The sequence below is a fragment of the Coturnix japonica genome, chromosome 25 (assembly GCF_001577835.2).
Source record: "Coturnix japonica isolate 7356 chromosome 25, Coturnix japonica 2.1, whole genome shotgun sequence".
NCBI lineage: Eukaryota > Metazoa > Chordata > Aves > Galliformes > Phasianidae > Coturnix > Coturnix japonica.
In genome coordinates, this window is record NC_029540.1 from 1,059,296 (window position 1) to 1,086,035 (window position 26,740).

Below are 26,740 nucleotides of genomic sequence, written 5' to 3' on the forward strand. Positions count from 1 at the left end.
CCTTCAATTCCCAGCTGCAGGTCAGTGGTACAACAAACACAAGCAGTGACTGTGCAGCAGCCTCAGCATTGCTGAGGAATCAGAAAGTGGGGAGTAGGAATAGATGGAAGATCTGGGAGCAGAACTGAACTTGACAGTCCAGAACATCACATTTCACCTTGGAGAGAATGGCTGGGCATCCCAACAATGAAGAAAAAACAAACAAACTGAGATTACAATGCAGCACAAATTTTATTGAGTCTGAAGATAGAAAAAAAACCACCAAAACAAAACAGTGCATGGTCAAAGGGATCTGACACCCCTTCACCAATATGAGATGCAGATCTTCCTCATATGGTGAGAGAAAGAAGATGCAGAGCCATCTCCATTTGCTTCAGGATAAAACCAAGGCATAGGAGAGCAGGAGACAATATGGACTCCTGATGATGAGAAGAAAGCAGGGAAGATATCTGCTGGCTGTGTTTCTAGATACATAAGCTGGCAACCTGGCATCCCTCTCTGCTTTACAGGAGGGCACGAGGGTGCTCAGCCCATCTGGAAACACAGGCCAGCAGCTCCATCCTCCATCTGGAAGTGGGCTCATGGGACAGCATCATCATCCTTAGTAGGGCAGGCACCTCCTGCTAGAGAAGCGGCTGCCCAGGCCAGAGAAACCAAAGCCACCAGAGATGGGCACTCCTTCAGCACTCAGGATATTGCCAACAGCAGCAGATGCTGAAGATCCCACAGCGGTGTTCTGGGGGAAGGAGCTGAGGATGGGTCCTGGCAGGGTCACCACCACGGGAGATGGTTCAATCACCACGCGGGAGTCCTGGCACTGGCGCACACAGGGCTCGTTGCAGCTGTTGGCCAGGGGGGTCGGGCCACAGGGACGGCACAGATCGTAGCAGGACATGGCTGTGGGATGGAGGTGGACCTGGAGAGAGGACAGCAAAACACAGGCAGTGTGAGCTGCAGCCTGGCAGCCTCCTTGGCAAGGGAGGAAGCACAGGCTGGGGAGCAGGGACAGGCAGTGCAAGAAGAAAGTGTCTCAGCAAGCCAGAAGAACAAGAGGAGAAATAGACAAAGAATGAGGAGAAGGCCACTCCAGCTTACCTTGTTCACCAAGGAGGAGAAGGCAAGAGAAGTGGATGAGGGTGCCTGGTGCTGGACTGGGTTGCCCCAGGCCTATAAATCCAGTTTCTCTTGTAATTTCTGTACCAGAAACATGCTTGCCATGCATGCAAATCAGTCCCCACTAGAGACGCAGTGTTTGGGATTGATCCTTGCAATGCTCCCCCTTCATTTCCTTGCTAATGACATGCCCATTCCTCCTCTGATCCTTTCGTTTTATCTTCACTAACGTTGCAAATGATGTCTCGAAAGTGGAGTACTCTTTATTCTCATAATTTGTACATTAATGGTACTCTGCTTGGAAAGCAATGCAGCTTTCCTTCGCTCCATGTCACTTAATCATTGGCTTGCTCCTCTTAAGAAATGCTGATTTAGGTGTGTTTTTTTTTCTTAAAGCAATCCAAAATTATTCTACAAAGTATTTCTCTATGGAAAAAATACTTCTCAGTATCCAGTGTTGGATATTACTGGGTATGGGCTATTGAATTAGTTGCTTCCCATGTCTAATTAGAGGTGCATTATGCTAAGGTTTTATGTACAGGAACAACAATTTTGCACCCAGAACCTCCACTTATGTTATTCAGACACCTCTCTTGTAGGAAAGAAATTAAACCAATTTACATCACATGAGAACATGGCACCTATGTAATTGCTTGGACACATACTTTGTTGATTTATTACCATACCATAACACAGGAAAACAAATGCTCCATTGAGGTGGTGTACCAGACAATCCCTTCTATTAGACTCAAGTAATTTGAGTTGGTAATTTTGGCTTAAGCAAATGAAGAATGTCTGAAGCAATGATCTTTCCTCCCTCTCCTGACCCCCACAAGAAGAGATTCATGGGGAATGCAGCCCATGACTATCACTGAGGTGAAATAAGTGATGCTCCATCCCTGTTCAAGGCCAGTTTAGATGGGGTCCCAAGCAGCCTGATCTAGCATCAGATATGGAGGTTGGTGGCCCTGCCTGCAATGGGGGGGAATGGAGCTTCAATGATCCTGGGGTCTCTTCCAACCTCAAGCCATTCTATGATCAGTTCTAGGAAATATTTGTACAAAATATTGCTATTTCCTTCTGAAAGGTTATACTTAAAGTCTTCACCCAGCAATATCACCATCTCCATCTTTCATTCGCCTCCATTATACCTTCAGAAGCCACCAAGGTGTGTCTGTCTGCAGATCCCTGGGGCTGTACAACAACACTAAAGCTTCTCCTTCAGCTCCTTTAAAGAACCAAGCTTCAAAGCTAGTCCCAGATATTCATTAATGGTTGAGACATAAAGCACACACACTATGTAAATATTCCAAGTGTATGACAGAATTGAAACAGGTATGTCACTCGGATAATAACTTCACTTGAAATTTGGAGAGTCATGGTTACTCCCCAAGCAGACAATATTTAATAACTTCAGAAACCAGGGTTATTATCATTTTTTTTTCCCATTAAAAAGTAGTTTTCTGTGTCGCAATGGCAGCATCCAGAACCAACTGGAGCAGATCTTCAGCCACCCTGAATTCCTCTGCCTGTGCAATGCAGCAGCACCAGGCAACAAAATAAAGCTGGAATGTGCTTATATGGAGACCATAACACCAACCAGCCCCTTTCCCAAGCACCAGCCTAATGCTGTACCCACTGCCATTCCAAAAAGATGCGTTTTATACAAATTCTGCCTCTTTTTGCTTCTCTCCCTTTCTGTTTTCATCAGCACACCCGTCTCACTGAAGAGTCCTTGGGTCTGCTGAGAGAAAAGACAAATTAAAGGCGTTTACCTGCAGAGCTGGAGCCAAATGTCTGCTCCAGGTTTACAGCCTGAGATCACACCCAGTGATCCCACAGCAGGTGGGCTCCCTCTGGTCTCAGAAGGAAGGGTTGGAGACTTTCCCTTCTATTGAAGTCTGAAATAAAAGCAATTGCAATGTACCAACGTGCTGTCTAGACACGTTGTTTGATCATTATTACTTTAGGGCCTTTCTAGCCTTCTTCACCCTTTCTGATGGTGAAAGCATCGTTCTTCAAGCTCTGTTTGGCCCCCACTATGCTCACTTGGGCAGTGACCCCCCCCATTAAGGGGTCCATAAGCAAGAATCAGGGTGAAAAGCTGCAGCCACCACTGATTACAGTGTTTTTTTTCCTACCCTTGTGCAGCTTATCTCTGTGGCAGAAGCTGCATTTAACAGCCCACAGGAGGAGCTCATCAGGGAAAGTGCCTCACATAGCCTGAGATCTGCCCTCCAGATTTCCCACCCGGGGTTGTTTACCTGCTGCTTGTTTGCTTCATTCATAGAACAGTGATTGGTTTTTTTTCTCCTCCTGCAAATCTCTTCTAAATTATAAGGTGTGTTGGAGGGATGCCTGGGGCAGCAACTCTTATCAGGAAGCTCCGTGGCCTCCTTAGATCAAATGTCATATCACAGGTATTCATTAATGATTTATACATGCAGAGCGCAGCGCTATTAGACTTAAAATATGGTTCTGGCTTCAGACACCCATGAATTGAGCAACAGCATCCCTTCAAGATAAACAGATCACAGTCACGCATGACATCCCACTGATCAGCTCTTAATCAGGTCACGATTTCTTGCCTCACAATGTAATTTTTTTACCCAACATCGTGTTCATGCTAAAACCCATTCACACCTTATACAGACTCAGGTGACCCCAATAGATGTGGGTCAACTCCACTCCATGGATACCCATCATTACAATGATTATTTACTACCAAGGGTAGAAGTCATTCTAATTATCATATTCTCAGGGTAAAAGTCATATCCACAGTGGGTTATTTTCCCTTCTCATAAGGGAATTTCAGTAACTACTGTGGGATTTAAATGCAGAGCCCCTCATATGCATTGTTTGGGAGGCAAATATTTCCTAAAAATCAGTATTGTTTAAAGCACTGTGGCTTAATCAGGAGCAATTTGGGCAGTGCTTCCATCCTATATCCCCAGGATGTCACTGGCTCCAAAGAGACTTGGGGGGATTCTCAGAGGAAAGATGACAGGGAATCACTGGGCTCTGCATGAAACAATACTGAAGATATGGCCATAAGATAAGCATAGTGCCCTCTGCCATTAGCCATGCCCAAGAACCCTACACATTTAGGGAAAGTGAGCACATATAATCTGATATATAGGGAAAAGGATTTTCTATTTTCTTTGTTCCCTCATTTTTGCTCTCCTACACGCCAAGAGATCCTCATCCTGCCCTGGAGACCGATGGCATCATCTGATGGCAAATAGCTGCAGCAGTCAGCTGTTTGGACAAAGCTGATGAGCCAGGATGACTCTATCCCTCTCATAATGCCAGGATTACATTTGTAGCTGAGTGTGAAAAACTCCTTGCAGGTTTGATGTACCAACTCTGAACTATGCAAGTCAGACTCTTTGGACAAGGTGCTGAAGGTAAGGAGGCTGGGGATCTCTCTCCTAAGAGATGAGGAAGATTCTAGCACAAAAACTGCTTAAGCTCCACTATCTCTCTCTAAAAACCATTCCATTTCCTCTGTCTCTTTCTCTTTTTTTCCCTTTTAATATATATAATATATAACATCCCTTATAATATAACTAATTCAATCCCTTATTCTCACCTTCTGAATTATTCCTGTGAAGTAGCTGCCTTTGTAAAGATCCCAGAGCAATGAAAGCCATTGGAAACAGCCGATGGAAGTTTCAGATTAAAGGATTTCTTCGCACTCTGCAAACCCTCACTAATGATTTATGCATGCAAAATGCTTATTACCATATTTTAAGCATCCAGGCACGATTGCAGCATTTTAAAGCAAAGTTACAAAGTCACCCTGAAATAGGTGTCAAGGTTATTAATGCACATTCTCTAGCTATGTAAGGAGCTTGCATCACATGCATTTTTGTTTGCTTTCCATTGGAGTAGCTTTGCAATGTTGGCAGGCGTCTCAAAGCAGGCAGCTGAAATCACACTGCAGAGCAAGGCTGAACCTTTACATACAAAACCATCTTCTCAGAAGTCACCTGAATGAAAACCTGCTTGCTTGCTGCCTACGTATGTCTAAATAGGGAAGACCACTTGTGAACAAATGCATCATCTGCTCGTCTTCCTTTTGCATTTTGGGAAGGGGGCTCAGAAAGACCTGAAACATTCATATGCTCAGGTTGGAAAAGGAGCAACAAAAGGAACATTCTTCAACCCCAAGGGTTGTTTCAAGAGTCAGGAAAATGACCCAAAAGATGGTTTCGGGTCTTCTACATTACCAAGGGAAGAAACCTGCAGGCAGAATATGAATGTGTGTTCTAATTGGGTGCAGCCCGGCTTATATGAGCAGGTGGAAGTAGAAACCTGCATGAATAAATAGGACCTCAAGCACAAAAACACCTTTAATCCTTCAAGTCAGTTGAAGAACATTTCCATCATGTCAGCTTATCATTCCTCTGCTTATTCTTTCCTTTGTTTCTCTCTAACTGCTCTCTTCAGAAAAGCACATAAATCCACGGTAAGACAATTCTTCCCTTTTTAAACCAACTACCACCTAAAGGATGACTCCCAGTGTAGATTTTCATTAAGGGGATTGCTTTTCATTAAAGATCATTATCCCGTAGTCATTAACTCCCAGGCATCAGTAATTGCAGTTTTCTTTCAAAATAAAGAAAGAAAGAAACCATAAAAGCCAGCATAGATTTTAAAGGAGATGATATCTTAAATCCTTTGGAGAGCTTTGAAAAGCTTGGCACCTTTTTCTGTTCTATGAGAAAAGATTTAATGCTCACTATTCATTCCAAGCAAGAAAAAAAAAGCATAGATCAAGTCTTACTGAAATGTTATGCTTCGGTCTGAACAGGCAGCATTTATAATCCTTTTGGACACTTAACACAGAGTCATAGGGTTAAAAAGACCTCAAAGATCATCTCGTTTCAACCCCCTGCTGTGTGCAGGGTCACCACCAGGCTGCCCAGAGCCACATCCAGCCTGGCCTTGAATGCAGCAGGGATGGGGCATCCACAGCCTCCTTGGGCAACTTATTCCAGTACATCACCACCCCTTGCATGACAAACTTCCTCCTAAGATCCAACCCAAACCTCCCCTGTCTCAGTTTAAAACCATTCATAGAATTGCTCAGGTTGGAAAAGACCTCAAAGATCATCAAGTCCAACTGCAACCCAACCACACCACCCTGACTCTTGTCTTATCACCATCAACCCGTGTAAACAGCCATTCCACCTCCTGTTTATACACCCCCTTCAAGTACTAGAAGGCCACAGTGAGGCCATGTCTTCCTTTAGATTCTATTTCAAAGCTCTTCTCTGGAAATAGATGTGTCAGAGAGAAGGATGCTCCATTACCCAAACCACTGGGTTAGCCACAGCCACACACACACACTGCAGACAACATCAGCACTGAGTTTTTACACCAAATCTTCAGTTTTAATCATGGAAACAGCACAGGACATCACCACTCTGATGGTTACCTCTTGGGGCTCTGTCACTTATTAAAACGTGGGCTGTGTTCATTTCCTATCTTAAAACTGATGAAGTCATTTCAGGACGTGTCAAAAATTGCTCCCTGTGCTTTTCTGTGCTGACAACCCCTCCCTTAATCCCTGTGCATTATGGTTGCATTTGTAGAAGAGATAATAATCCCTTCTCCTTTGTTTCTCAGGTCTAATCAGTTCCAGTGTTTGTTGTTCAGCGCAGGGACTTGTCCTTTGTTTGCCCAATGCAATGCAATCTAAGTTAAGTCTTCAAACAGTTGCTGGAATTCCAATTATAAATATGATAAACGCCAATGAGGAAAGCCTGTTTTACTCCAGGCTGTTCCATTCACTCACCAAGTGACCTCTGGTGATTCATTTAGCCTCTGTACTTCAACTTTATAAAACCTAGATAATAGCTAGAATTAAAATTGCCTCAAGGCAACGAAAAACTGAGCTGCGAGGGAAGCGTTGGGTACCATTTAACACAGTGCCCCAAACTGCAAAGAAAATCCCATCCCCATGATGTTATGTGAACACAAAGCACTGACCCAGCCTGGGGCAGCCCAGAAGAGAGTGAGACATGGAAGAGTGATGGTGGTGACATTAGAGATGTGCATGGTTGGCAGCTAAGGGTTTTGTGCCATTATCTCCCTGTGCTGTTACCAAGGCCTGTACCCATTTGCCTAAAGCAATGGCAGCAAAGCCTCTGTGGGGCATCACATTGCTTCAGGTGGTATCTAGGGCACCTGATGCTTTGGGAAAGGAACAACCACTGTTCTGTGCTCCTCCACACCAACCCCATGGGCTCTCCCATCAGCAAGATCCACACCTGCACCACCAACACATGAATTCCTCTTCGGACAGAACTAAATAGATGGGCACTTGCTGTCATTAGAGGACCTTTTGCATATAGTAGCTCTCCCTGCTAGGAACAGCACCAGTGCCGTGTTACAATTGGCTTAATAGAGATCTAAGGATTAAACAGAAATCCACTTCCACTCCAAACTTGCCACCTTCTGGCAGCAATGTCACTGCATGCATAACATTCCTCCACATATGTCCATTCACAGCCAAGAGCAACGCAGGAGACAATCAAGAAACAGAGCTCTTATTTGCCTTCTGTGAATAGAAGCAATATCTCACCTGCGTTACACAGGAGGAGCAAGTAATCTTCTTTTCCCCCCCATAGCCTCAAGCAGACATTTGGATTTAAAACATGCTGGGCAAACACTAAGCAACCTCAAGACCCTTCCATTAACCCTATCACTTCCCTTTGTGTTCCAAGCACAAGAGGAGCCATCCTTATGGGCAATGACAAGCCTTGCCCTTCTTGCCTTGCAAACCAGGAGGGGCCATTCTTTTGTTTGTAACTATCTCCTTAAGCTTTCCTTCACATCAAACTATCTGTAGCTTGGGAGGGTGTTCACAGGGGGTCCTAAGGCCAAAACATTTACATGGACAGAACAAAAGATTGAGTGGTTTTCAGCCATTCGTGCAGATAAATCATTGTGTATATACATTAATGCAACACACTGAGTTCCATTCTGCCGCAGTATTCCCCAGCATGTAAATGAACCATGCCCTTGCAATAAGATTTTAATTAAGAATGCCTTTCATGTGATTTTATATGGGGAAAAAAGAAACACAAACCCAAAGCAATACTAAACTGTTTCTGATTTATGAGCTGCTGTGTCAGTGAATGACATCAAAAACACTCCCATCCACGCTACCTTCTCCGGAAGTCATAGAAAGCAAACAAAGGCTGGATGGAAAGACCAGTTTCAGCCTCCAGTGCAATCTCTTGCAATCTCCCTTTCCTATAGTACTGCCCTTTTCAACCCAGTCCATAAACTACATTAAAAAAAAGCCCAACAAAACACACAGTCCCACGACTCTCCATGACTTCACTTTGAGTCAGTGATAAAAAACGTGGGTGACATCTGCCTGCCCTTTAACTGCAACGTGGCCAAAGCAAACTGCTGCTCCATTTCAGACCCATGCAACCTCTGTTTGCAAGCACTGAAGAGGATGTTAAATAACAGAGGTTCCTCCCTAGAAATCAGCCTTGAGATGGTCAACCTCATGGGAAAGTGGCTACGAATGTTAGCTCTTCCCTTATATATATATATACATACATAACAGCTTCAAGTCATGCTATAACACATTTCAGAAGTAAACGTTCCTCTCTTTTAGGCTGCACAGGAGAGCAAATCTGCTAGAAGAAAATACAACGCTGCTCCCTGACAGCAAGTGCTACCGCTCAGTTCCTTTCAGATTGAAGTATATAAACGAATGCTTAATCAAGTCATAATATAACTGAAATGTGGTTAATGGAGTCTATCTAGTTCTTTCTGACCCACGAGATGCTGAAGTGAATCCTGCCTGCAGGGTGTAGCAGCACGTTAGCACACAGCGTGAAGATCCAATAGCCAGCAAACAAACAGCAAGCAAAACAGTTTCATTACTTGCAGAAGTTATGCATGCAGCAAACTTTGTTTTGCAACTAATTAAGACTTCATGCAAAAAGGGTGTCACATCCTCCAGGCAATTTGACTAAGTGTATAAAAGCATTTGCTACGTAGAACTCTCCTAATCACTTTTCTTAAACTCTTCTCCTTGGTGATCCGGGTAAGTCAATTTCGAATCAATTACTTATTGCTATCTAAATATTAATCAAATAATAGGTTGAACTTAGGAAGCGGTAAAGGGGATGCTCTTCCAGAAATATACTTTCTGTTGTCCTTTAAGTTTAAGACAACTGAAGTTTTACGCTTCAGAGGCGAACGCCGGCAATTGCAAACGTTTAACATTCAGGCCAACAGTTCATTTAGGCTGGGAAGGGAATATGGGATTCCCTCAGAACTTTAGGAAGTCTCAGTTTCACCCTGACAAGCATTTCTTCTTTAATACTACAAGAACTGACACATTAAACAGTTTGATTTGTTTGATGCTCTCACCTTCAGCTGTTCCATTTGCCTTTTGTCTTTGAACAGCTGAAGAACGTGCCCTAAGTATTTACAAAACCCTACGGGGACTGGAGCTCAGATTTTCCTATTAAAAAGCCATTTTGCTGATTTTCTTTAAGATATGTTTTAGACAATGCTGAAACTAGAAGGAATATTAAAATGTTCCCTCTCCAGCTCTATGTGGGTGTCAGGATGGGCTGCATTGAGATTCGCTGCCTTCACACTGACCCATGGCAGCTGCTCTTCCCCCTTGGACTCTTAGGTCCAAGGGGAACCTAACCACTTAAATCCAGCTCCTCAGCTGCTGAAACCTTCTGTTGTTGCCTTTTCCATCCCTTCAAGTCAGGCAATGGGGCAACTGGCAAAAGCCGAAGACCCAGCCCTGAGGATGGGAGAAGAGAATGAAGGCACATAGCTAAAACAAGACATTTACACGGAGAAAACTCTTGTCTTTCTCCCGCAGACTCAAAGGGTAAATGCTGAGATTCATGTGGACCTTCCTGCCATCCCTTAATCTCTTCCACATCAGTTTTGTGCTGATGAAGGAAATTATCGCTTCTCCCTTACTCTGTTTGCATCGCCTAATTAGTGTGGGCACAATTCAGGGCAAGGACTGCTTGTCAATCTATAATTAAACGATGCCCAAGAAAATCTGCCCTTGATATCAGGTATGGTTTTAAAGAGCTGTGTGGTTTCAAATATAAGACACTGCGATGTGAATGATAAACAATGGGACTAATAAAAGATGGGTGGATCTCCATCCCAGTTCTGACTGTTCCACTTCCAACCATGCGAGGATGAGGTAACTCTTCATTCATCCCATGCTTCAGTTTCACCGGTGCTGAAGAATAAAACTGGAACCTTTAATATGGAGTTGAGTTTGGGTTACAGCTTAAAGCAAGGCTCAACAGGCAGCAGGTTAAGAATCCTGATAAGCAATAACCATTTTAGGCTGAGAACAGCCATGTTCAAGAAAGTATAATTAGATATTGAAACAATGGAATTAAAAGGGTTACTTATGGAGAAGACAGAGACACCAGTCATAGAACCATAGAATGGCTTGGGTTGGAAGGGACCTCAAGGATCATCAGGCTCCAACCCCCCTGCCACAGGCAGGGCCACCAACCTCTGTAATAATACTGGACCATTTGTGCTTCACAATTCTCCCCTTTATCATCATTTGCAGTACCCAGCCTACAATTCTTTCCTCTAAAATCCAGACATCCAACAGAACAGCTTCCCACCAGACTGACCATCCCCTCTTCCCCCCGTTCCTTCTCCTGTCTTTCAGGTCTGGATCCATCCCATGTCGCCCTTCGATGAGTGCTGCCTGCCGCCAGGGGTTGTTTGCCCCGAGCCCTTTGCCCTCACCTCCAATGAGACCTGTGTCATAAAATACCCCGACACGATAGTGGACATAGTGGAGCCTGACTCGCCACCATATTCTGTCATCTATCCAGGCCCAACACTCACCACTTTCCCTCAGCAAACCATAGTGGGAACTACCGCGCTCTTTGATATCAGCAACCTGCTTGGTTCTGGGGGATCTCTTGGGTTCAGGGGCATGTGTGGTTCTGGGACAGCATGTAATTCAGGATTATCATGTTTTGATTCAGGAAACGGGAATCCTTTATCTCCTCACTTCTCCAACCCATTGTGCTTTAGAACTTGTAGGCCAAGCTAAATCCATGGATATCCATGCTGGATTAAAACCAGAAATGAAACAAAAAAGACAGATGACGACTAAGTTTATGGATGATGGATTGTAGAAGTGCTGAGCTCCCGCAGCTCCCAGTGCAGTCAAAAAAGGGAATGACTTCCCACCATTAAACCTGCATGAGAAATTGAGAATGGCTTATTGGTTTTATTCCAAATTCAGGTGAAAAAGAAACCTCCAAGAAACGAGATTTTAATTCAAAAAAATTCCCTGATTTGATAAACCTTGAATAAATTCAAGTTTTTATGCCAACATTGATGTGTATTATCAATTCCTCTTGGGGGAAAAAAAAAAAACACGAAAAAACAGTAAAATAACTTCTTAAAATTATATGACTGAAAATCTTGGGTTTCTAAATGAAATTTCTAATCAGAATTGACATTCATTTGTATACTTTGCTGAACCAGGATTTACCATCAATATTATTAATAATAATAATAATCAGCTCTTAGGCATTTGTAAGCCTTCCTTACGCTTTACTTCTGCTTAGAACCGTAATGCATAATGTAATGATTTAACAGCTTATTTCTCTGCTTATATGAGCTTATATCTCATTGGATGCAAACCAGGGCAAAGCAAAACAAAACCCAACAACTTCAAGCAACTGTAACAGCAGATTTCATTGTAAAATACTTCTGATTAAAGAAAAAAAGAGCAGCCTACGCAGTGCCACATAACTGGAGATTCATTGTAGACCCTTATGAAGTCCTGGAACTCTTCTGCTTATACCCTATCCATCTCATTTTGCACATGTATACTCAGCTTCTCGTTTGCATTAAACATGATCGTGCAGCAGATGCTTTTCAGTTTCCCTTTTTCTTCTCAGGTCACTTTGTTGGGGCAGCTTGCGCAAAAGAATCCTGCAACCTGGATACATGCAACTTAATGGTGCAAAGCAAACAGGAGTTGGCCAATGCTCAATAACAGCTAGAACTAATGAGCTATTAGCCTAAGCATTAGGGCGCTGAAGAGGCCGGGTAGGGGAGTGATTCTACCTTTAATTGGCTACACTGTGCAAGTAGGAAGGATTAACACCTTCTCCTTACCTGTGCTTCCAAAGTATTCAAGAAAGCAGGATAGATATAAGGGGATGACTTGAGGCCAGGCCGGTGGGTATCAATCTATGAAAAAATAGCATCAAAATGCACACCCTGAAGTCAAACGCTGCTGCCTCACAAGATTTTAAAGTGGGCACCTTTTCCCCCCCCAGCCTTCCTCATACTCATCCACCCGAGTTCTTGGAGTCTGCTAATTAAACCTGCAGCTCTGACTTCCATCAATTAGAGCACCTGCTGACGGATCCTTTCAGTAATAGCACATCAGCCTGAAGCCTCCAGTGTTTCACAAACATTAATTATGTTTGCACACAGGCAGCGTTGTGAAACTCAGCGTACGGCCCCTCACATTTTGACACCCAGATGTTGGGCAACATCCACACTTTAGAAACCAATGCAAGGACTGCAAGCAGCATTTTGCAGGTGGAAAAAAAAAACCTGGAAAATAATGACCTCATGCTTCATTTTAACCAGCTCTTCTCTCACATACCCTGAAGCTTTTTAAGAGCATGGGACAGATACCAAGACATTGGCATCCGTGCATCTCCTTCGCTCTCTCCCCCATTCACCAGCACAGAACGCATCGTGCTCAGCATAAATTGGACACAAGATTCTCATGTGTTTGGAATATCACTGCCCTGTAGCAGCCCAGTCCCAACAAACCCATCACCTCTCAAAGGGTCCCAGAGGCAAAACCATCCTCTGGGAAGCCACCAATTGCCCTCAGGGAAGGAGTTCCAAAGTACTTCTCCAGTGTTTTTGTGTTGATTCATATAGGTGAAGCACCTACTATAAAATCAATATCATTTAACTCAACCCAGACATCCCAGAACCAGATCTTTACTACTGCCTTTACCACTAATCCGGATCAGACAAATCCAATCTTAAACCTTGAATGTGCAAAACGACTTCATTCATTGCTTCAAGCCTTTCCCATGAGGCAGAATCCACGTTCCTGATTCTCTCCAACCTTTTCTTCTGCCTCAGAGAACTTCCCTGTGCAGGAAGACAGAATTTTGCCATCTTCTTTCCTTTAATTCATCAACTTCTTCATTCCTTATCCTTACTTTGTGGGCTGCCCTCTAAAGGAACCATTAAGCAATAGCACCTACCTGTGTCTATTTTAATAGATGAAACTTCAACATTGTGCTCTCAAAGTCATTTTTAGGTGTTGTTGGCTTTCTTTTAGTCCATAAAACATGGCAACAGATGGAACCACCCCACATCAGATAACACTTGAATATCAACTACTAACATCACGTTAAAACATGCACAAAAACCTCATTGATGACACTTTGCTAACATAGCTGTCATTTCCAACCCCTGAGCTTTGAGTACTTTAACTTCCATTAGCAACCAAGCTCCCATCCCCCCTTCATTCCCAGGGGAATATGGGGGACACTGGGACCAGAGGTCCATTACTGGACAGCATTTCTCACCCCATAACCATCTCAACTCTGAGGTCTGCCATGGAGGACACAAGATGACTCTCACTGGATTAAGCTGCTACACCCACAGATTGCTAAAAGCACCTTCTTCATTCTCCTGTATAATTTGTTTACATTCCTGTGGTTCGATCCTGATTAAACAACTTCAGGTTTTCCATGCCATAAACTGTCTTTAAATTCTGAGGTGAATGTGTGGGATCCCCCTGGGGGGGAAACGTTCACTTCTTAAACACATCCTGCTGAATGCTGAGAGCAAATCCTTCCAGAGAATCTCCTTAAGGCTCTATAGGACCTTCTGAAAGTACCACACTGCAGTGCTGGCAAATCATCAGCATATCAGCAAGCTGTGATACCACAGGACTGAAAAACATCCATTCCTTTAATACACCAAAACAGATTCCCTATGATCTCTATTCGTTTTTGCTCTCATTGAGAAATAACTGCTTTAAAGAAAAGCAATGAGAGCAGCTCCTTCCACACCTTTAGGCAAGCCAGACTGATGAGCTCAGATACGGCCCCACTCGTGGACTGTCTCTGACACTGCTATTTTGTAGTCAATGCAATGCAAGCTTCACCCTGACTCTAACATTAACAGGTAATAAATATCAGATATACACCACTAGAACTTCACCTGGCCTGCTCCTTATCCAAGCTTAGGAAACCAACCAGCAACTTCAGCACCCGTCTTTATGCTTGTGTTGAAAATACATAATCGGACACCTAAGAATAAGGTTGTGCACATGACACGTGGCAGAAGAAAAGCAGTTTGCTGCTTATGTGCTGGATACCATCTGTGCTGCTACTTAGGTGTGAAAGCTAAAGAAATACTTAAGACAAGGGGAAACTGAGGCAGGATGTGCAATGTCACATTGGGCCACTAGAGAGAGCTGTAGAGGTTAAGTAACCCAGGGTTAATTCTGCTCTCGACTTGGTGGTAAGGCTCTGGTTTCTATATACAAACAACAAAAACACCCCACACAACACAGGGCTAGCAGGAAAAACAACATAAAACCCATGCTAAGACCAAGGACAACACACAGCCTCACACTCCAAACACATTTTACATCATTTAAGTGACTTTTCTCTGCTTTCCTGCACCCAACGAGCCACCATTGAGTCTTCCTTGCATCACGTTTCAGTACTACTCTGGTCATCACTTGGTGATCTGTTCTGCCCCCTTCATTGTCTTTCCTTCCTGTGCTCCTTCTGCACCTCCCTCCTCTAAATTTCTCTCTCTAACCCTCAGTTTGTATAAGTCAATGCTTCTCCTACCCTGTCTGCTGGGCTCTTAAGCCCTAAAAGTGAACTGCTAAAGATGTGGAACAGCCAAGGAGCCATAACCCCCAACATTGGTCCTGACAAGCCTGGAAAGCAAAGAGCTCAACCAGCACACAGACCACAAGGTCATAATGCAAGACAACATTCCCCTTTTTGACCCACTAATGTTACTGGAAGACCTTCAGTAAAGGCTTTACTCAGTTGAACTGCAATACATGCTCCAAGAAACCCTTCCATAACCCTATTTGACACCCAGCTTGATGGATTTATATTATATTTTTCCAGTAGCTGTGCAGCTTCATTCAATTGTACGCCTTCTTGCCATGCATTAGGATTTATGAGGCCTTTCTGGAAACACCCTGTGTAATTAAACACCATGGGAATGCTGAGGACTGCAAATGTTTCACAAACATGAATACGTGGCCTATGCAAATTGCTGTATAATGACAACAGCTGTAGGCGACGCCTTGTGTTGGGCAAGAGCATCATCTTAAAGGAGATGATCAAGGTCACTTCTGGCATGGTCCTAATTAGGCTGCAATGTGCTGCCTCAGATTTTGAATTACTTTCACTCGTAGTTTGTATAAAGCCAGAAAGCCAAAGTTTCTACTAGTGTAAGAAATCACAGAACTGTATGTTAAATACATAAGTGATTAACTTCTGCTCACAATCCAGACCCTGCATTTCAATTCATAACTGCCTAATGGGCAGAATTTGTGCTGATATAATATATTTGCAGATGAGGTAAGCATATAGAGTTCTTTGAAGTCCAGAGAGTGAACATTGCAGATCTACATCAGCAGAGCATCCATTCCTAAGTATTTTCCTTTGATTATTCCTTCATTAGCAAGCATTCCTGACTCAGCTTTATAAACAAGACTCCTGCACTATGAAGTTAAACAGAACTGGTTTGGCCATACAGATCACATTTTAGCTAGACAAGAGGCATTATTAATGCTGCCCCTGCCTTGCACAAGGGTATAATTTTCTAAAATGATTTAAAGTTAATAGGTGCTGACAATATTAACATCATATATTGTGGTATATGCAGTCTGCCTTACTCCTTGTGCTCTGCTGCCTTTATGAGTCACCCTGGAGTACAATATAAGAACTAGAGTGGGGGGAAAAAAGGCTAATTTAGCAATACTACATAGCAGGGAACTCTGAAGAATTCATTCTCTCATAGCTAAGGGAATGCATCTCAACACAACAGCCAGGATTCAGTTCCTGCCTATGTCAAGGATTCCCTGAGTGCCGTGAAGATGAAGTGAGAATCCACTGTCCTAAGCTAGAATGCTTTTACAGGGGTGAATTTCATTCTTGCTGCATGTGCTCTAAAAGCCATGCTTTGAAATGGCAATTCTTGAGGGTAAAAGCCTTCTAGACAGAAGTTATGTGAAATCAGAGCCACAAGATCTTGGCTTAAAAAAAAAATACCACCTCACTGGGAGCAATGCAGGAAAACCTGATGCTACCTCTGTCATAGCACAAACCCACAGCCCAAATGCAGCCCCAGGCTGCCCCAATCCCCTTTAACTCTGCCCCAATCCCCCTTAACTCTGCCCCAATCCCCCCTTGACTCTGCCCCAATCCCCCCCCTAACTCTGCCCCAATCCCCTTAACTCTGCCCCAACCCCCTTACTCTGCCCCCCCCCTCAACTCTCCCAATCCCCCCTAACTCTGCCCAATCCCCCCCTAACTCTGCCCCAATCCCCCCCCTAACTCTGCCCCAATCCCCCCTTAACTCTGCCCAGTCCCCCCTTAGTCTGCCCCAACCCCCCTCAACTCTGCCCCAGTCCCTCCTTAACTCTGCCCCAGTCCCTCCTTAACTGTGCCCCAGTCCCCCTTAACTCTGCCTTCAGTTCCCCCATTAACTTGCAATCCCCCTTAACTCTGCCCCAATCCCCCCTTAACTCTGCCCCAGTCCCCCCTTAACTCTGCCCCTTCCCACCCCCTTAACTCTGCCCCCAAGTGACCATGATGGGAAGCTCCTGAACACAGGATGGCCCCCCCTGGTGGCATAGACCTGCAGGAGGACTTCAGTGATGGAGACATGGGGGACACCCTATCTCCAATCAATCAGTTCACTGCACTCCATCCTCCCTCTGGCTTTGTGCATTGAGGCACCAATAAATCAAACCCACTGTCGTGATGTTTATGCCATGAATTACTCTTCTTTAGTGAGGCAGCCCCAAACAACCTCCAGGCTGCAGAGCTTATCAGGAATATTCTGGAGACAGCAAGAAACGAGATTTCAAAGTACTCCACAAACATGTTCATATATCATACTTGGAAATCATTTTATGTTAATAGTAATGATATCTTAGCGAGTTTAGACTTCTCTGACCTCATACAGAATGAAAAGGATAAAAAAAAGTAAAGCATTTATTTAATCAGTTCTACTTTTTAGGCTTCAAAATTGGAGACGGCTTCATCTTTATTTAAAAGGTAGTTTTGGTTTCGAGTTTTTTGCACCAGATACTTCCCCTGAGGTCGTTAAGAGCACTTCCATCAACTCCATTAACATTATATCAGATGAGAAAGCCCTGTGCCTCCAGAGATTCATCTAGGCGTGGAAAAGAAGAGCCTATGTCAGCCTCTATTTCCAACAAGGAAGGAGATCTTGCATGCACTGACTCACTGTGATACTGACATCCCCGACTGTGTTTTCAGCACAGATAAGTCACAAAAAGCAGCCGTGTATTCTTAATTCCTAACAAAATCAGTAGAGCAAAACCAGGAAACTTGGGAGATTAAAGGAACTGGCAGCTCACAGTCTGCATTTTGAGTCACTACTTAGCTCAGCTTCAGATAACCATAAACAGCAAGCAAAACAATTACAGGAGTAATACATGCAACAAAGTTTGCTTCATAAGTAATTAAGGTGCTGTACACAAAGGGTGGCTCAGATCCTCCAGGCAATCCGAGGAAAGCTATAAATGCTCTATTCACACGCTGCTTTCCTCACTGCTTCTTCACTTTGTTCCCTGCGCTACACCGAGTAAGTCTGATTTGACAACTGTGAGTTTGATGCTATTTTAGGGTAAATCTGGTTAAAAATCGGGACTAAATCCTGCAAGATGCGCTATCAGGGGGATTAGGAAACATCTTTCTATAGATATTATATTTTTCCTTTGCAGGATGAAGGCTGTAAAATAAAAACCAAGGGTTTCCGGAGACTCCCGGCTGTTAATTTGATGGGAGATGCAGGAATTTTAACCTCTTTGCTTGGAAAAAATCTCTTAGAAGAGCAGAGTGTGTCTTTTTAGCTCTGTTTATTCTTATTTGCCATGCAAGGGGGGTTGGCAGTTGCTGGGGGGGGGGCGGAGGGTCTAGAATAAAACTTCATTGCTTGAAGTAGCTTTGCTCCGCTATAGAGATGCAACACTGCTTTTATTTGTTATTAGCTAATTTACTTGGAGTCCTAACAAGCTGCACCAGGCGATTATTACAGACCATTACTTCACCTAACTCTGAAAATAAGCTTTCACTTCTAACTATCAGCACATGGTTCCGCTGGCATTTTCGGGTCTTTACAGAGGATGAACTACAAAGGTTTTCTTTTCAGGACAACGCTGAGTTCTAACCAAAGGGTATTTAAGGAATAAAATGCTATGCATGCTTCCCCCTATCCCTACCCTCTGCAGGATGAAGGGTTTCTGTTCTCCTGGCTACAGCTGAGAGAAGCAAATAGATCAGAGAGCTCTCGTTTGCTCCATCCCTCTCAGCACTGAGCTCCTGAAGTCAGGGAAAGCAGCTTCAAACACTCCACGCTTTGCAATAATTGTATCCATTAGATAATTAGATTATTTTATGACCCCATATACCACTTCTCCATTGATAAAACAACCGGCCAACCACTCATCTACGACATGCATGCCGCAAGCAACGCATTTTATTTATTAAACCTGTATCTGAAAACCCCCCGTTTATTCTTTGCCTTCAGTTTTTTCCGTGTGTTCATAGAACGATGCCTTTAAATAGCAGGGATTTACATGGCAAACAATAGAAGAAATAAAGTAGCTTCCTAAACAGATCGTTCTTAGTGTGGAAAAGCCAGATCCCCCAACTTGAACCTTATTCATACAGCACATAGAGTGGGTGCAGCCCTAAAGGCTCAGGGTGGGAGGAGATGCTGTGTGAACAGGATGATGCTTGCCTGCAAGAAGCGCTGCCAAAGGCTGGGAGGTGTCAGAGCAAAGTTAGTTTGGAGGGGGGATGGGAAACATAGGGAATGGGGAGGATTTGGGCTTTGGAAGGAAGGGAGAGAGCTTAAAGGAGCAAATTAGAAAGAGATAAATAGAAGAGGGAAAAGCCTATTGAGATGGGGAGAGGAGTTAAACCGTTTCTTTTGTCCACGTTAATCTGCCTTAAGTTCCCTCAGAGCCAAGCTTAGAAGCGTCGATAACCGAACAGACGGGGGAAAAAAAACCAAAATAAAATAGCAATGACAACCAAGACGTTTTTCTTTTCCTTTCCCTTGTCTAATGCCAGAATTAACTTGCAGGATACCCGTGTCGTTGCCGGGTGATGGCTACCAACCAGCTGGCTTGTACCAACCCCTGCGAAACCAAATGCCCCCAACCACTGGCCAGCAGCAGCAACGAGCCTTGCGTGGTTGCCTGCCCTGACTCCCGTGTCATCATCTTCCCACCACCTGTGGTCGTCACCATCCCAGGACCCATCCTCACCACCTACCCACAGCAAACCGTGGTGGGGTCTTCGGAGTCTGCAGAAGTGGCTCAGGTTGAGCCCCCCACCGCATCAGCCCTACCTGCAGAGGTACCACCAGTTGAGAAACTCACCCCACAAGTCATCACCCGTCCCGAACCGCGTTGTGCACCGAAGTATTCCTATACCTATTCTTCCCAATGGACTCATCCATGCAATTCGTATCGCTCCGGGAAGCGGTGGGCATTCTGAAAACACACACGGAGCGATCTGAAGAAATCGCCGAGGGAACTCTAGAAGCAAATTAAGGGTGGAGCCAATGGGATTAGCTCAAATCACCCCCAGGGCTGGGCTCCAGTTGAAGGGAATGAGAGTTGAGAGCACTCAGTGCCTGTGGAAGGCAGGCTTGTATGTGCATTTTCTCGTTTTGCCTTTAGGTTAGGTCTGTTATCCTCTGGCTTTCCCGTTTCGTCATCTGCTTAAGTCGTGCTTCGTTTCAGTTACGTTCTTAACACTGATTTTAGGGAGGTGACTCGGGATGTTAGAAATTGCACGCAGGAAGTGCACCAAAAGAGAAATAAAACAAATAGATTGCATTGCTTTGATGCTGGTGATCAACCAAAGCCCCACTGGACCCCCAAGAAGATAAACTTTATATTCTGGCCAACATATACTTTGTACAACTGTAGAAAAGCTGTCTCCCTCCCAATAAATTTTCTATAACAAACTACGTCTTTTGGTTTTCATTGCCACGCAATCACTGCCTTCTCCTTTCATTCCTCAATTGGGTTTGTAGTGTGGGAATCAAATGTTGTTTCTGCATTAGAACAAGATAAGAATTTTATTTCATGGTCTCCACTGCCATAGTTCTTTTTGGGGGTCTTTCTACTTTATTGGGGGGGGGTCTCTGATAGTTTCCATCACTTATCCTCTAGATGAACCTTCCCCAGCAATGCATGCTCAGTATATAGGTGAAGTAATTCATAATCATTGACATTAGGAAGATGGAGCAGGTTATAGGCACAAAGACTGCAGCTCCTGTCTGTCCAGCCTTCTGAAATACCTCTGAGCTGAATATTTGATAGCCCCCAGGACCAACCCACATCCCCTGCAGCTGTTGCTACTTAGGGAATGATCTGCATCAAACTTCCCATATCCATCTCAAGGCAGGGCGACTTCCCAGCCCAAAACAAGAGGTGACTTCATTGGGTTCAGCCCTCAGGGTGGAGAATCCCAAGGCCCAGACAAAGACAAAGACAAAGGGGTTCATGCAGAGGGAGAGAAAGCCATAAGGACATTCTGGTGTGCACATCTGGAGCATCACAACTGATGGGCTGAAGTGGGGAGCAGAGAGGTTTGGCTTAATGAGCTGAAGAAATGTCACTTTGGATCCCACTGAACATTTCCTTTCCTCCTGAATAGGAAAAGACTATTCATTTCATCTCTATTTTCTGGCTTTAAATGTATAATCTTGTGTTTTTCCAGGGTCTGAATGAGAACAAAATATGGCACTTGTCCAATATTCTTTCTTCTAAAGAACATGCAATATATATATTATATATATATATAGACCCCAAAATATATGGGTTCTATATATATAATCTGCATGCAGTAGCAAAGTGTATCATTTATTATCAATTTGCCTACACTTCATTTTAAAAGAGTTCTCTGAGAGAAAATAGGAGCTATCACTAAACCTGTCCTCAAACCCATGAGCTGTTGGGTGTTTCACATCAATGCTCAGTTATAAATGAAACTCATATCGAAAGGAAAACCAAACTCGGACAAAAAGGAATTGTGGATGCAGTACAGATTCTTTAATGCAAATGGAGAAGGCAATAGACAGTGAGACAGAAAACAGCACAACACAGAAACAATGAATTGCAGTCGTGCAAACCACAAGGCTGCAGCAAGTCTCCACCCAGGGCTTCACCCTGGAGATTCCCCTTCATAACGTTGTTCAGGAGGCTCAGAGCTGGTCAGAGTGGGAGTATATAAGTATATATATAAGTAGAGGGGAACTTGTGGAGGCAATGATGGAAACCCTGAGCCCTCTAGTGCAGATTTGAAAGGCTGCACTGAGTAAAAAGCAAGGAGCAGTAAATTAAAGTGACTGCTTTGGCGCAGCCAAAAGAGGGATGGAAAGCTGCATCTGGTGGTAGAAGAGATGAGGAGGTATCTGTGAAGACTCAGCAGATGCAGCACTGCACTGTGTGGATATTTGGGGTTTAGCAGGGCCCGCAGCTGCCCCCAATGGAACTGTAGCCTCGGCGAAAGCCACCGAAACCACAGCTGCCAAAACCTCCATAGCCCCCAATGCTGCCAAGGCCATAAGAGCCTCCATAGCCTCCCAGGCCTCCAAAGCCGGCACTGCGTCCAAAGCTGCCACCCAGGCCTGCTCCGATGGCGGGGACTCCTGCTGAGCCAACTACAGCGTTCTGCGGGAAGGAGCTGAGGATGGGCCCGGGCATGGTGACCATGGTGGCCGGGGGTTGGATCAGCACAGTGGAGTCGGGGCACTGGCGCACGCAGGCCTCGTTGTAGCTGTCAGCCAGCGGGGCCGGGGCGGCCACACCGCAGGCAGGGGCACACAGGCTGGAGCAGGACATCCTTTGGTTCAGGAGATGAAGCTGTGAGAATAGGCAGATGCAAGGTCATAAGAGAAATGGAACACAAATCCTTTGTGAATGTTTTGCATTTGGAGCATATGCCCGAGGATACACTCCGCGTCGCATCAGCCAGCCAGAGCAAAAGTACAATATTCACTTGAAATGCTGGTGTAAACCACCTCCTCTTCCTGCATGAGACCAGCTGAGCCAGAGGGTGGAGTAAAACTCCCTCACAGAAAGCAGACAGAAAGTCACCGAGAGCGCAAAGCATAAAATTGCATTGGAAAGCTCAGAACATCATGCCTAGAAGTTTAAATATCCATTCTTTCCATATTTCTGAAAAAAAAATATATGATCACACGCAGACTTATGAGGCACTATGAGAAGAGTGTCAGAGTTCCCAGCGTAAGAAGCACTTGACAAAAGCACTGCTAAGAAACTGAGGAGACACAGAAGCTGTGGACTTACCACACTGAGATGGAGAGTCAAGTGGAAGAAGCTGGATATTGGACTGCAAAGTCCTCAGCTCTTTTATACCTGTCTGAGACAGCCTGGGGCATCCACCCAAGGGTGGTGGTGGCAGAAGCCCCAGATAATCATGAAATAAAGCCAACACTCTTCATGACACTCCATGTGTGATGCAGAACAATTATATCCCTCATCGATGGTATATTGGGGTGTAAGCATGCCCTGGAGAACAAGAATGTGATGGGAGGGTCGAACACTGATGCAACGTCACATGAAGGACCACAAACTGCTGAATCTGAGCTCACAACACCAACAAACCCCAAAGTGTTCCTAATCCCAAACTTTGTCTATGTCAAAGAGTCACAGGCGTCCTGCAGATGAAGCAGTTTACAATGCAGCACGCCGCCAGCACACCTCTCATTACCTCCACTTTATGGGCTGGTAAACAGAGGTGGAATTGGGGGTAAAAAATGAAGCTATCCCACACACCTGGGGCTGCTCACACTTGTCCACCATCAACATACACCAGTGAGGGCTGGGAGGCAATTGGGGGATGAATTCTGGAGCATCCATAAACATTGCTTCTGTGAGACACGGGGTGTTTCATGTTCCCTACTTCCCTAAAGATGCTCAAAACAATTTGGAGCTGTGCTGCCTTTAAAAGGTGATAATGCAATTGCATGGAAGATAAAGAAAATATTAGGGATGTTGAGTTTAATAAAATGAGCACCAATAGCAGATGCTACTAAATATAATTGCATGTTGCTATCTATCTCTTCCATCTTCTTGTTCTCCACAGCATGTTTGGGCCTCAGAGTCTCCAAAGGGGAGAGATGCAATTGCATCACATCACTGCTTGTGTGTCATGAAACGTGACGGCTTTATTTCATGATTATTGGGAGCTTCTGTCACCACCGCCCTCCCATCTATGCCCCAGGCTGTCTCAGACAGGTATAAAAGAGCTGAGCGCTTTGCAGTCCAACATCCAGCTTCTTGACTCCACTTGACTCCCCTCATCTCCTGGGTAAGTGCAGCTCTCAGAGGCTTCTCAGGGCTCTCTCCCACCTCCATTCTTCCCTAGGGCTCTCCGCAAGCCTTTCCTCACTCTGGCTGCCCTTTGCAGGACTCCTTGCTTGCGTGGAAGATGTCCTGCTCCAGCCTGTGTGCCCCTGCCTGCGGTGTGGCCGCCCCGGCCCCGCTGGCTGACAGCAGCAACGAGCCCTGCGTGCGCCAGTGCCNGATGTCCTGCTCCAGCCTGTGTGCCCCTGCCTGCGGTGTGGCCGCCCCGGCCCCGCTGGCTGACAGCTACAACGAGCCCTGCGTGCGCCAGTGCCCCGACTCCACTGTGCTGATCCAACCCCCACCCACCATGGTCACCATGCCCGGGCCCATCCTCAGCTCCTTCCCGCAGAACGCTGTAGTTGGCTCAGCAGGAGTCCCCGCCATCGGAGCAGGCCTGGGTGGCAGCTTTGGACGCAGCGCCGGCTTTGGAGGCCTGGGAGGCTATGGAGGCTCTTATGGCCTTGGCGGCATTGGGGGCTATGGAGGTTTTGGCAGCTGCGGTTTCGGTGGCTTTCGCCGAGGCTACAGTTCCATTGGGGGCAGCTGCGGGCCCTGCTAAGCAAAGCACTGCGTCCAGCCACAGTTGAAGGAGAGCTCTGGAGAAACCCCAGCACATCCCTACCTGACACCATGAGGATGGGCTCCCCTTCAGCATCGCTGGGCTCTGCAGCTTGGACACCTCATACATGCACCGGGACCAGCTCTACCTTCCTCTGCTCCATTTGATCTTTGCTTCAGGACTTGCTGCCCTCTGATGATGCAGCCCAGCTCTGGCTGCCTGCTCCTGTCCCTCTGCAAACTGCAAGGAGATGGGGAGAGCCTCTGGACAGGGGCTGCCCTTCTGCCTCCTCCATCCTCCCCCATGGACCCACAATAAAAATTATCTTGCACCACAGTTTTTATCTCTGAGTTTTCCTTCACCCCTCCTATGTCCGCAGTTCACACTGAAGCTGCAGAGGCCCTTTGGGGCCACTTCCAGTATCTCCCAGCTGAGACTTCTCAGGAGCCCTGTGGGCACTGCCCCCTCCCCTCTCACCTGCCCTTGGCTCTATGGCTGCAGCAGGAGCTCACCCCATCCAGGCTGCATACAGTGCTGACAGCACCTGCTGCACCTTTAGAGCTCTCTGCCTCTCCTCTGCTCTGCTTCCTGCCTGCTGCAGCCCGAGGAGAGCTCCAGGATAACAGTGAGCTCAGTACCCACTCTTGAGTGTCCCTGTAGGTGGCTTTTGGGCTGTGTGGTCCATGGTTGGCAGTGCAGCCTCCTAATTGGCAAAGGCCATATCACAGCATCCTGAAAGCCATTGCAGCAAAGAAAGGAGATTAAGATTCCCTCAGCAACCTTGTCTCCAGCCTCTCAAGATTGTCTCCTACACCTCTTCTTCTCAGAGCAAAATGCACCACCAACATAAAGAGTTATTACTTACATTTGGCTCAGAAGAAATTCCACAGCTGTTTGGGCACATGGCTCTGCCTGAGCAAGACAGTGTTCCTGTAAAGTGAATGCAATTCTGAGCCCATGGCAGAGCTTCATCTCACACAAAATTCCTGCACCCAGGCCCCACAAAGCACCCACCCACCTCAGTGTGATGGGAACCAGCCACTACATAGCACACCAAAGGAAGCAAAACATGAGGTTTGGCTGAACACCATCAATCAGGAGCCAGCAGAGAGGTGGGGAAGTGGGAAGAAATTCAGATGTAGCCAAAGGCAATGGAGGAAGGACAATTTTCTGCTCAGCCAGTGCAGGAAACCTATGGCTGCTCCTGACATTTTGCTGCCTTTTCACCCTTCCCTCTGTTCTTGGTTATTAATGCAGAGTGTGCACTGCAGTGACCAACCTGCTGCCCCACTGCCCACCTGAATTTCTCTGTAAGGAATTACTTCTACACAAGAGCAGCTCACAGTGCTGGGATGGTGGAACCAGAATATGTCTGGGGGAAAAAAAAGGACATAAAGAGAGGAGGGACTCTAAACTCTGACTTAAGACCTTTGTGCTCCCCAGGTCAGGATACCTGTGCTCTGTTCATGGCTGTGACAGATACATTGGGAACATGGGGTGGTTCATCCCTTACACTCTCCAGTGCCCATCCAGGAGCTGAGCACAGGAGCACAGTCAGCAGATGGCAGCAGCCCTGTCCATGCACTGCTTGTCTCCTCATTTCCTCTGACCTCCAATGTGACAGTGGCAGGGCAAGAAAAGGAGGTGAAACAAGGCATGGAGAGCCCTGGATGGGCAGAGGATGAGACAGAGGCTCTGTGGGACATCCATTGAGTGTTAATGTACTGCAGTGATGTTTGTTCATGAGGTGTCATTGTACCCATAGTAGAGGAGAGGAGGCTGAGTGTGATGTGCTCTGCAGGACCCTCTTTGGACTGTGATCCTCAGCAGTAATGCACTGCCCCAACAGCCAAATGTCCCACAGGCAGTGCTGTGGGAGCAGCTCACAGCCTAGAATCAGAGACTGTGAGATGTGGGGGAAGGAAGGAGAAGGAAGATAAAAACACTGGAGTTGAGATTGCAGTTTAAGAGAGCTTTTATTGCAGATCTAAGGGGTAAGGATGGAGGTGGCAGAACAGCTGCTGTCCAGAGGCTGCCCTTGTCTCCTTGCAGATGGCAGAGGGACAGAAGTTGGCAGCCGGATCTGGGCAGCAACATCTCAGGGCAGCAAGTCCTGAAGTTAAGGTGAAGCGGATCAGAACAAGGCAGTGCAGGTACGAGGTGTCCAAGCTCCAGAGACTAGCAATGCTGAAGGGGAGTCCGTCCTCATGGAGTCAGGTAGGGATGTGCTGGGGCTTCTCCAGAGCTCTCCTTCAATTTGTGTCCAGAGGCATTGCTGTGCTTAGCAGGGCCCGCAGCTTCCCGAAGGACCTCAGGCTTGCGAAAGCCACCGAAACCGCAGCTCG

At 45.6% G+C, this 26,740-nt stretch overlaps 3 protein-coding genes across 5 annotated transcripts; 1 reads left to right on the forward strand and 2 right to left on the reverse strand.

Annotated features, from left to right (window-relative positions):
* Positions 1–212: 212 nt before the first annotated feature.
* Positions 213–20,149, reverse strand: LOC107324447 (feather keratin 2-like). Of its 3 annotated transcripts, none has more exons than XM_015884472.2 (2): positions 19,886–20,149; positions 213–916 (listed from the first exon to the last, which is right to left on the reverse strand). In XM_015884472.2, exon 2 carries the CDS (start codon positions 893–895, stop codon positions 602–604), a length of 294 nt encoding a protein of 97 aa, XP_015739958.1. In that variant the 5' UTR covers positions 896–916; positions 19,886–20,149; the 3' UTR covers positions 213–601. The 3 variants fall into 3 exon arrangements, with proteins under 3 accessions (XP_015739958.1, XP_015739957.1, XP_032305086.1); XM_015884471.2 differs by having other exon boundaries at positions 19,832–20,149; XM_032449195.1 differs by lacking the exon at positions 19,886–20,149 and adding an exon at positions 1,096–1,137.
* Positions 20,150–21,671: 1,522 nt separating this feature from the next.
* Positions 21,672–22,794, reverse strand: LOC107324396 (claw keratin-like). The gene has a single exon (XM_015884375.2). The coding sequence runs from the start codon at positions 22,304–22,306 to the stop codon at positions 21,926–21,928; it is 381 nt and encodes a 126-aa protein (XP_015739861.1). The 5' UTR covers positions 22,307–22,794; the 3' UTR covers positions 21,672–21,925.
* A 1,220-nt stretch (positions 22,795–24,014) lies between these two features.
* Positions 24,015–24,685, forward strand: LOC107324399 (claw keratin-like). Its single transcript, XM_015884379.2, has one exon. The coding sequence runs from the start codon at positions 24,015–24,017 to the stop codon at positions 24,393–24,395; it is 381 nt and encodes a 126-aa protein (XP_015739865.1). The 3' UTR covers positions 24,396–24,685.
* The last annotated feature ends 2,055 nt before the right edge of the window (positions 24,686–26,740 follow it).